The 12301-nt window shown below is 43.9% G+C and overlaps 1 protein-coding gene across 1 annotated transcript in view; it reads right to left on the reverse strand.

Annotated features, from left to right (window-relative positions):
- The window catches only part of LOC137435223 (zinc finger protein ZFPM2), a 356522-nt gene that overhangs the window by 38918 nt on the left and 305303 nt on the right, over positions 1-12301 (reverse strand). The window contains exon 5 of the mRNA XM_078784533.1: positions 7687-7911. Coding sequence (XP_078640659.1) covers positions 7687-7879 — 193 coding nt within the window. The 5' untranslated portion in view covers positions 7880-7911. The remainder of the gene's footprint in view (positions 1-7686; positions 7912-12301) is intronic.

Consider the following 12301-nt stretch of genomic DNA (forward strand, 5'->3'; position numbering starts at 1 on the left):
CGCCCAGCAAGTTCAGCCCGAGAGCAGACCGCAAGATGCTGAAAGAAGACTCTAAGAACCCCAGAATGTCATCATGGGACCGACAGGAAGCTCTTGCCACTGTTGATGTAAAAGTGCACGAGTCCACCATTAGAAAGAGGCTGCACAAATTTGATCTACATGGGAGGTGTGCCAGGAGGAAACCTTTGCTGTCCAGAAAGAACATCAGGGCAAGACTAAAGTTTGCCAATGAACACGTAGGCAAAGACCAGCACTTCTGGAACAATGTGCTCTGGACAGATGAGTCAAAGGTAGAGCTATTTGGCCACAGTACCAGAAGACATGTTTGGCGAAAACCAAAGACAGCATTTGACCACAAGAACCTGATACCAACTGTAAAGCATGGTGGTGGAAATATTATGGTTTGGGGCAGCTTTGCTGCATCAGGGCCCGGGCAGCTCACCATCATAGAATCCACTATGAATTCTTCATTGAACCAGAGGGTACGTGAGGATAATGTGAGGCCATCTGTCGGAAAGTTGAAGCTCAACCGAAGGTGGACCTTGCAACATGACAATGACCCTAAACATACCAGTAAATCCACCAAGGAATGGCTAAAAAGAAAGAAATGGAGGGTTCTGGAATGGTCAAGTCAAAGCCCGGATCTAAATCACATCGAGACGTTGTGGGGGGATTTGAAACGAGCTGTGCATGCAAGAAACCCCTCAAACATCGCACAGCTGAAACAATTCCGCATGGAGGAGTGGGCAAAAATTCCTCCCAGTCGATGTCAGAGACTGGTAGACAGTTATAAGAAATGCCTACTTGAGGTTGTTTCTGCCAAAGGGGGCAATACCACCTATTATTTACAAAATGTAAATGTTTCATGATATTTGTTATATTATATCAACTTTATCTATCAATATTGTTGAAATGAAGATCAAATAGCTGTATGTTGAAATATGTTGAAAAAGTCAAAACTTTACATGGGATGTACTTATTTTTTCACATGACTGTATATACATATACATATACATATACATATACATATATATATATATACACACACTACCAGTCAAAAGTTTATACACTCCACCAAAGGTACACCCAACATTTTTTGATATTTTACTGTTTAATGTGCAAAATGAACATAAGATGTGAACAAAACTCTTACCAAAGATATATCTGCTTATCTACTGATCATATCTTGTGCTTCAATGCATTTTTCTCGTGCAAAACGTAGGTTTAAAGCAATTTTTGGAAATAGGTCGGAAAGTGCAATATTAAATCCAAACTGAAACACGAAGTTAATGTTTTTAACATTTTATCTCGGGAGCAAAAACCGTTTACAAATACTCTGCTCTGCATGGAATGATTGTTTGTGCTTAGTTTATTCATCATGTGCAATGTCTATTATAGCCTGGTGTTGCAAAAAATGTTTGCAGAAAAGCCAGCCATACAATCTAATGAGTGTTTTTGTGTTTCAGATTGCATTAACATGGGTGCCATAGCTCAGCTAACACCAGAAAAAGACAGGCAATTGTAACTTTGAGAAATACATCAATGTGTGTGCCGTCCCTCGGATGGACGTTTAACTGTGAGACCCATCTGCCAGCATGGGTTGCTGGATGTTAAAGATCCTATGGTGTCCTTCGCAAAGAGTAGGCGAGTATTGTCGGCACTATGGCCAATTTCCAAATTCCTGGCGGAACTAGTCGAATGTCAAGCCCAGCCAGCCGGTTCGTGAAGACTTGGGCCAAGCTTCCCTCGGCCGACCCCACAAGGTGGGATAATAGTGGCCTTTAAAGAAAAAAGAAGAAGAAGGTGTCCTTCGTGAAGAGTAGGAGAGATATCACCAGCACCATAAACAAATTGCAATTTACTGCTCGTACTACTGCAGGGAAGGAAATGGCAAACCACCCAGTATAATCCTTGTGAAGAAACTGTTTTGGCGTCACCAACGCTCTGTAACAGAGTATGGTAACATCAGAATCAGAATTAAATATATAGTAGTCATATAGTAGTAGTCATAGTACACTACTCACGATAAGTTAGGGATATTGGCAGGTTCTTCGGTGTGGTTGATTTTGTGTATTAATTATTTTGAAAAAAGTTGTTGGTCCTAATTCTATGGTTATTAATGAGTGTAAAAAAAATACAGCATTCTTGATTTCAATACCATAACCCTAAAACCCAATAAAAAAATTAACTCACTCCCACAATATCCCTAACTTATTGTGAGTAGTGTAGTACAAGTAGTCATAGTCATTGACCTTTTTTTGATCTCACGAGATGTTGCTGGCGATGGCACGATTTTTCGAAGTTGCACACGTTCTTCACGTTTTCGAAGTTAAGTAATTGTTCACAATTGTATTTTTGTCGAAACTGCATTTATCTTTCGGTGTGTGTACCTATAGTGTGTCCCTAGGAAGATTATTGGTGTTAATCTTTCATAATTTAATCGTTTCTGTTTGCCCGCATGTGTGGCTTTGTAGGCTTCCCCGTCGAAGTTTGTTCACTTAAGCTCTTTCCTTCGCTGTTTTTGCTTGGTTCTTGATTTTTCCCTTCTCACCCGAACTTCCCCGAACATATACTCTTTGTCGAACGTTTTAAACCCCCCACCAAAAAAAAACAAACAAAAAAAACAACAACATTTATTTCCCTTTCTCCACATGTGCTGTTTGTCAAATCGTGTGCTTCTGTCCACATGCGCTGGGTCGCCCTGCCCCCATTATCTCCTTGCCTTCCACCTTTTGCCCTGTTCAAGTCACTCGTGGTTGTCCCTCTAGGCACTCTCCCCGTTGGTATTTTGTGAATATAAGATTGTTCCTCACAGTTCTGTTTAAATTTGTTTAGACTTTCCCTTGCAGTGTTTTATTCAGTGGTATATTACAACACGCTGTTTTTCTTCCTATTTAAAAGGTTCTTTTCAATTTCCTCTTCAACTCATTCCACTTAAAAAAAAAATTCAATCTCTTATAATTATTCTTCACTACATGCTCTAAATTCATATTCATTCCACCCCTTCTCTATCGTTCTTAAACGGATCGCTAACTTGAAAATCACAATAAACCCAATTTGTTATAAATGTTCGTCTTTCATTAATCATCCACTTTATAAAATCCCCCCTTGCTCCACCCCTCCAAATCACCCCCCTTGCCCCTCCCCTCCTAAACTCCCCCCTTTCCCCTCCCCTCCAAAACTCCCCCTTGCCCCTCCCCTTCAAAACTCCCCCCCAACCCCTCCCCTGCAAATCTACCCCCCTTCCATCCCTCTCCAATTCTCCCCCTACCCCCTCCTCCTCAAAGCTGCCTCCTCTCCACTTCGTCTCCCTTCTATCTCATACCTCCACCTCCCCCAATCTTCTACTTTCCTCTGCCCCCCCCCCTCAAACAACCCCTCACTGTTCCTCATCCCATCACCATCAAACCTTTCGTCCTCCTCATCCTTCCCTTTCCTGTAACTCTTCTGTAATCTCTGACACACTATCAAATGCTCTCCCTACCTCCCCCTCTCATCCTTCATCTGACCCTACCCCTCCTCTCCCCTGTCCTGCACCCGATGCTCCCCCTCTCTCCTCATTAACGGTATGGACCTCAAACATCCGGGGCCTTCGCTCAAACCTGATTGATCTCTCCATTCAGGTTGCGTCTGACAAACCAGATTTGATCTGCTTAACAGAAACTTTCCTCCTTCAAGATGTCTCTGATTCCTTAATATCTCTTCCTGGTTACTCCCTCCTCCGGTATGATACACCTGAGCTTCGTCCTGGTGGTGGGGTTGCTATCATTATCAAAAACTCTCTTCCTCACTCTCCTTGCACTGCCCTCTCTCCACTCCACCCCCAGGAGTACCTCTGGCTAGGGCCTCTTCTCTGCTCCCACCTTTTGTTCACATGTGTTCCGTGCCATCCTCCAAACAGTGATGACTCCATTTACATTTCGCTGTCTGACAACAGGGACCAACTTCTATCAACTCACCCAAACTCTCTCTTCCTCATATGTGGCGACTTAAACTGTCATCATGCCAGCTGGCTGGGTGTGGGCTCCTCTCTCACCAGCCGTGGCACCTCAGCAAAGGACTTCTGCGACTCATTGGGACTGACACAATCTGTCAATTTCCTGACCTGGATCTCAGTCAATGGAGTATCTTCTCTTCTAGACTTGGTTATGACAAACTTCCCTGCAAATGTCTGCTGCTCTTCTTCTGCTCCAATCGGTTCTTCTGATCATGTGCTTGTTAAAGTGGACATCTCTCTGGCTATTCTCAGAGAGCCTCCTCAGCGCCGACGAGTCTGGCATTGCACTCAAGCTGACTGGCACGGTCTGCAAGCAGCCATCAATCATCTGGACTGGTCTCCCATCTCTACTGCCTCTGACATCAATTCTTCCTGGGAATTCTTCCAAAGCAAACTGCTCTCTCTCTCATGCACAGATTTATCCCATCTCGTCTTCAGTTGTCTTACCCTTCCTCCCGTCCATGGTACACTGAATCTTGTGGTGAGGCAGTTGCCCTGAAACAACTTGCATTTGCCTCTTGGAAGGCAAATCCAACTGAAGGCAATCTCAGTTCCTTCCACCAAGCTCGGAACAAGTGTGTGTCTACCCTCAGGAGTGCCAGGAAGCACTCACTATCTCTCCACACTCAAGAACGAACTCTCAAACCGCTTGTGCGGCCTTGTAGCCTAAGGCTTCCCCATCGAAGTTTGTTCACTTAAGCTCTTTCCTTCGCTGTTTTTGCTTGGTTCTTGATTTTTCCCTTCTCCCCCGAACTTCCCCGAACATCGACTCTTTGTCTAACGTTTTAACTCCCCCCACCCCCCCCCAAAAAAAAAAAAAAACTAAGTTATAAATTAATGTTGTAAACATATAAAACTGGAAACCAGGCATTAAAACTAGAATTCAAAAACTTCCCCCTCTCTCCCCACTGTAATTCACCACAGATCCTTCCTCCAAATCCTGGTGGCGTATGGTCAAATCCGTTTCTGGTGTTTGTTCCCCCTCCATCCCCTCCGTTACCTCAAATGGCGACACAGTTGACACCGCACGTGACAAAGCCGAATGCCTCAACTCTGTGTTTGCCTCAAAATCTTGTGTCCCAAACCCATCTCTCTCTGTTCCCACCTTACCCAGTCGAACCCAACTGCTCCTGGGGTCTGTGTCTTTTTCTCCTGAGAAGGTGGAGAAGTTTTTGTCAAACCTCGACTCCGATTCTGCAACTGGACCTGACGGCATCAGCCCACGGGTCCTAAAATCCTGCGCTGCCGCTCTATCTCAACCTCTTTCTGTTCTTTTCACCCTCTCTTTTGCTCAAGGTCATCTGCCAGCATCCTGGAAATCAGCAAACATTACCGCTTTACACATAAAGGTGCAAAAACAGATCCTTGCAACTACAGACCAATCAGCCTGCTCCCAATTATCAGCAAAGTCATGGAATCCATCATTGCTTCGGATATAAAATCCTTCCTCTTCTCCAATGGCTTGATCTCCGATCATCAATTTGGATTCAGACCAGGTCATTCTACTCTGGACATGTTGCTTCTGCTGTCTCAACAATGGATGGCGGTCCTCAATGCCAAACAGGAAATCAGAGCTGTCTCCCTTGACATATCACGTGCCTTCGATATGGTCTGGCACCCAGCTCTGCTCACCAAACTCTCCTCCTATGGTATCCATGGAAATCTCCATGCATGGCTTGCGGACTTCCTCTCTGGCCGTAGTCAACGTGTGGCCCTGAATGGATTGCTCTCATCTCCCCTTCCTGTTCTGGCTGGAGTCCCCCAAGGTAGTGTTCTGGGCCCTGTGCTTTTTCTGGTCTTCATCAATGATCTCTCCGACAATCTGGAAAATCCTCTCTCTCTCTTTGCTGATGACTCCACTCTCTGCCGCACCATTCCTCATCCCTCAGATCGGAAGTCTGCAGCCTTCTCACTCTCTGCAGACCTGGACAAAATCACAGACTGGTCAAACAAGTAGAGCATGTCTTTCAATCCTGACAAATCTCACACTCTTACTATGTCTCTCTGAAAAGACCGACTGGAAAACCCTCCCATCTACTTTCTCAACAATCCTCTCCAAGAAGTTCTGTCACTCAAGCTTTTGGGTCTCACTATCTGCCATGATCTTTCTTGGGAAAACCACATTTCCAAGCTGGCCTCCAAAGCCAGTCGCCGAATGGGCATCCTCCGTCGTGCGAAGTCCTTCCTTGGCACACCTGAGCTCCTCACCACATACAAAGCTTTCATCCGCAGCTCAATGGAATACTGTTCGCCCCTCTGGGCCGGTGCTCCTGCCTCACACCTAGCTCGGCTTCACGCTGTCGAAACCAAAGCTTTCAGAATCATTGGAATCTCCTGCGATGAAGGTAACTCCGAGGGCCTTTCACTCACTCACCGCAGGCAGGTTGGTGGTCTTTCTGTCTTCTACCGACTCATCTTCGGCCTTGCTCCCCCAGCTTTCTCTGTGCTCTGTCCCCAAAATATTCCTACAGGTCACACAAGATCTGCCAGCAACCCTCTTATCGTTAAACTGCCAAAATCTAGGCTCTCTGCTCACCTTCCCTCTTTCATTCCCCTTTTCTCCCGCCTCAGGAACAAACTCCCTCACTCTCTTCAATCCCACTCCTCCCTCCAGGTATTTAAAACAGCTGTTCACCACCATCTCTTATCTTCCCCCATCCAAAACATTGATCTTTTCTACCCCCACTAATTCACACCAGATACACTTTTTTCAAATTCGAACTTCTTTCCTGGAAGTCCTTGCAGTGTCCATATGTTTTATACCTCTCCCACCTCCACCCTCTCCCTCTCCCTCCCACATTTCTCTCGATGTCTCTGCTCTCAAATCTTGTGTTTGTGTCCTTCCCCCTCTCTCCCCATCTTGTCTACCGCTCCCCTTATTTTGTGTTTTATAGGTCGGTTTGACTTTCTGTGTGATTAATGTTAGCTTTCACGAGCCTAGAACTTGTATACAAAAAAAAAAAGTAGTTGTAGTCATAGTAATACTAGTAGTAGTTCTGGATCTCAGTAGTTCTGGATGTCCAGGTGCTTCACAGGAAAAAAAAGTTAATTTAGAAGAAGAGAACAAAGTAAAAGGCAAATTAAAGAAAACACAAGGAATAAAAAGAAAATTGGTATCGAAATTGGTAGAATTGAGTTGGTAGAATTTTTGGTAGAAATAGAAATATAATTTAGAAATATAGAAATAGAAATAGAAAATAGAAATAAAATAAATAGAAATAGAAATAGAAATAGAATATAAAAATAGAAAAATTGGTAGAAATAAGAATTGGTAGAAAAGAATTTTTTTTTTAAACCGAAACACAAGAGAAGCAGATAATTTGCATGCATGGCAATTGGGCTTCTGGAAAACACTGCAGCTGTGACAATTAAAAAGCAAAATCATAACGAAGCAAAATATAAGCAAATAAATCAGTTTGTAAACAGCAGCAGAAGGAGAAGAAAGGCATGGGATTAGAAAAGAAGAAGGGAAAACGAAAATCAACCGAATAAATGGTTTAAACCCCGAATGCCAGCATCACGACTTATGCTCAGATGGTCACCATGAACCTTCCACAATTGATGTTTGTTTATTTGAGGATAGGTCTCCAACGATAATACTAGCTAACACCATCACGAACATGGGATGAAAGCAAATGTAAAACATCAACTACATCCAGAAATTGTTTGTGTGTGTGTGTGAACCATACTGTTCATGAGAGCCTTTGGTAAGAGTGCTGCCATGTCCGCCTGTGGAGGGAAGAGGCGGGTACAACGTGGCAACTCAGCAAAGTCCATAATCAGTGGAGATGTAAGGCCGTCTGGTCGGGTGTCGAGTGCCGTGCTCTCTGGCCGACTGGCCTCGCCCACGACAAAAGCCACCAGCTCTTCGCCGGGCGCCATGGGACTGGTCACCGTGCACCATACGCCGTCCGCTGCAGCACATTTCTCTAATTAGACAGCTACTTAACCTTCGCATCGGCACATGGCAAATTGTCGTTTTCATTGGGAATCACTGCTGGTTCAACAAGTCATCTTAGCTTGTGTCATTATGCCGCATGGAGTGCTGGGAATGATTCTTTGCAAATCATTTTCAGGGATGGCTCTGTGCATTTCTCATTTTTCTATGATATGGCAAATGCATATTGTAAACAATTAACATTCATACACATTTTATATTGAGAATAAACAAACAAACTCTAGTAAGAGCCTTGCTATAATGATAGACATATTTCATCCAATGTTAGTTGTATAAAAATTGATTATACTAGGATCCTCCATCCCCCCAAAAATAATAATATAAAGAGTGACCTCGGCAGTATAAAAACAAACAAGCAAAAAGCTACATTTCACCAATTCGTTTATATTTTATTTTTTTGGTATACAAGATCGAGGCTCATGTAAGAACTAACATTAATTCCAAAAAACAAACGGACACATAAGACAAAATAAAGGGAGCGGGAGACCAGATGGGGAGAGGGGGAAGCACACAAGTACAACATTTGAGAGCAGGGACATCGGGAGATCTGTGGGAGGGAGAGGGCTTGGGAGGAGGAGGTGTGGGAAGGGGGGGGGGGGGGGGCGAGGGAGGTAAAAGTTTACAGATGGAGTAAAAAACAAAAAAAAAAAAAACACATGGACACAGCTCGGACTTCCAGGAAAGACGTCGGTATTTCAGAAGATCTGGGGTGAATTAACGGGGGTAGAAAAGATCAAGGTATTGGATGGGGGAAGATAAGAGATGGTGGTGAAAAACTGTTTTAAAGACCTGGAGGGAGGAGTGGGATTGAAGAGAGTGAGGGAGTTTGTTCGAGAGGCCGGAGAAAAGAGGATTGAAGGAGTGAGGGAGTTTGTTCGAGAGGCCGGAGAAAAGAGGATTGAAGGAGTGAAGGTGAGCAGAGAGTCTTGATTTTTGCAGTTTAACCATACGAGGGTTGCAGGCAGATAAGAGGGTGCGACCTGTAGGAATATTTGGAGGACAGAGCACAGGGGGAGCTGGGGGTTCCTGTTTTGCCATCCCTTTGCCCAACAAACTGGCCATAAGAGAATTTAATTTAATTTATCTGCAATGCCTGGTTGGATATTTATATATTTAAATCTATACATTGTATATACATTTTACGGCTTGCTTTAATAAGTTGGAATTCTTTGGTACAAATGGCATTGTCCATTAAAACTGCCATTCTTTGTAGTGAAGCCATTACAAAGAGTCTTCCTTCCAAAGACAGTCTCATGCATCGACCTATTATGTAAAGTAATAAATCATTAAAACTAGAACGGGCACTCGGTGGAGAACTTACCTCCACCAGGCTGAACAATTGACGTTTTGAATCCCACTAATAGGCCAGATCTGGATCCGGACGTGAACCAAAATCGAATTTGCTTGTTGATGTCACCTATCCAAAACTCATCAACCAAATTTTGTCATAATTCGTTCACAACTTTTTGAAATACAAAACAACAACAACAACATGCATTTTAAGGCCATTTTCCCTGTTAGAGCGGGGGTTACCCTTGCGGTCCCCATGACAATCTTCTCCATTTTGCCCTATTTTCTGCATCTCCCCTTGTTAACCCCCTTGCCCGCATTTCTTCTTCCACCATCTTTAGCCAAGTCTTTCTCTGTCTTCCCCGTCCTCTACTTCCTTCTACATTTATTTCCATCACTCTTCTCAACCAGTCACTTTCATCCTTCCTCAACACATGACCAAACCATCTCAACCTGTTTCTCTTCACAGCATCCATCACAGGCTCTATTCCCATCATCTTTCGCAATTCATCATTTGTCTTCCTCTCTCTCAACGATACTCCGCACATCCACCGAACCATTCGCATTTCCACCCTTTCCAGCCTTCGTTGCTGCTCTACGTTCATTACCCACGTCTCGCTCCCATAAATCTTTTGAAATATAATGCTGTATATGTTTTTTTGGCCCCATCTCTCAATTGTGAAGAATCATTTTAAATATCCAGTATTCGGATCGGTATCTTCACCAAAATCGTATCAATTCGTCCTCGTCACGCACCCAAACTGTGCACCAAATTTAGTCCGAATCGGTCCAGAAATTTTTGAGTTTCCTACTCACAGACAAACAAATAGAAAGGGGTGAAAACGTATAACCGTCATCCACCTTCATTGGCCAGAGGTAAAAATGAATATCTAGGAAAATAAAAAATATCACATGAATATCTCAACCGTTTTTTTCCTCTCCAATGACAACAGGTCGACAACCGTGTTAATTTCCAAGTGTAACAGGTGCATTGGGGTGCCGTGACCATAAAGGTATCAAGCAATTCATGAAGCAAGCTCAGAAATAACTGCTGCAATTGTCCATCGGCTCAGATGCCGAGGCCTCTGGAAACGCTTTACGGTGCAAAGTTTCAGGTTATTGACTGTGGAAGCAATATATGGAGGGTGATAGGCGATTTTGAAAACAAGCCGACGGGTCCGCTTCCCCTCCAGCTACTGCACCGATCCCATCGTGTTTCCATCACATACGCCTCGTTCACTAATCCTCCGGCTGGGGAGAGAGGCGTCTTTCGAGCTGATCAGCCGAAAGCAGAGCCATCGTGAAGCTCGCACGAAGACATGAAACAGCAAGAGCGTTAAACATCCCATTCAGCACCGACTCGTTTGCATAAGCTCCTTAACGAGCCATCTTTAAGCTACCGGCATGCAATTTGCGTGCCATCGGCTCCAAACCTGGTGTGGAAAAAAGTTGGGGAGAAACTGTATTCGGCCCCCACCATGTTCGAAAGCGCGAGCGCGATCGGCGTGCGCACTAGGAGCCCAGGCCTAGAGCGCGGGCTCGCATGGTGCGCTCTGGGTTTAGGCAAACGCACCTCTCGTGACTCCTTCCTCGGAATAATTAAAACGAAAGCATCAGGCAATGCTGCAGTTATCGGGCAATCTCGCGCACTGCTGCAATTAACGCTTTAAAACAAAGGCAGGCCTACTTTAGGTAGTGTGTGGTCTTTCATTGGGGTGTTTGATTAGAATTCTAATTAACCTGGGGTTAATTACTAGTGAAGAGTAATTAATGTGCCTGTCACTGGGGCTACTTTTTCCTGTTCCGGAAGATACGAATGGATCGCAGCGCCCAAGCTTGACGCACACTGATGGAAACAAAAGAATTTCCTACAATCTCACGCATTTTGCTTGTATGGACACATCCATTACACCGAGTCTGCGCATTCACAACTAATGACAAACATGCTTCACATATTTGAGGTTCCCAGCAAAACCAGGTTACCAATGTCTTTCTCACACAAACACCCACTTAGCAAGGCAGACAAAATAATGAATTTGCAAACAGAGAACCAAAGACGTGACGTCACTATCAAACACACACACACACACACACACACACACACACACACACACACACACACACACACACACACACACACACACACACACACACACACACACACACACACACACACACACACACACACACACACACACACACACACACACACACTGTTCAGAGCCTATATCACTCTCCCCAACAAATGTCTCCCCAAAGTGGTCAATTTTGTTTTATCTTCAATGAATTTGAGACAACAGCACGCAAGTAAAATTTTCAATTTCATCTCTCAATCTGCACATTTGATCTATGTCCTATAAATATATGCCCAAATATATCTAATTACTAAAAACGACCAGTTCTCCTATCTGAACATAACCATGAAATTTTATCTACGCACATACATATATATATATATATATATATATATATATATATATATATCTATCTATCTATCTATCTATTTATAGATAGATAGATATATATATATATATATATATATATATATAGTTGCGGATATGAGGACTGTATATTTTTTTGATTGTGTGAATTATTATTATTGTTTATTCTGCGCCTCCTGCCTCCGGAGCTGTGTAAAGGGCATCCCATAATTAGTCCATAAAGCATCCACACCACAGCCAATCATAGAATACCCCTGTTCAATAGTTATATCTTATTATGTGTTTTTAGGGTAAGGCTGTGTCTCCCATTAATTGAAATACTCCATTGCACCAGTGAAAGAGATAGATTCCCTTCATTCCCACTCCCAACACTTCCATTCCCCCCTTTTCGTCAATTTGAATTCGCATTGCCAACTGCATGTTGGGCGGTTTTCCCTTCATCCGCCATTGACCACGAGGCAGGGTTGGGGAAGAAAGGCGTGTCTCCACCTCGTCATAGAGGGGAGGAGTGAGCCAGCCCCGAACAACCAACCGAGCACGAGGGGTTTGGTTTGAGAGGGCGGAGGAAGAGCGATCGGGGAGGTTCGCAAAGGTTCAAGGGTGGGGCTATATATA

The sequence above is a fragment of the Myxine glutinosa genome, chromosome 9, assembly GCF_964187855.1.
Source record: "Myxine glutinosa chromosome 9, kmMyxGlut1.1, whole genome shotgun sequence".
Lineage (NCBI taxonomy): Eukaryota > Metazoa > Chordata > Myxini > Myxiniformes > Myxinidae > Myxine > Myxine glutinosa.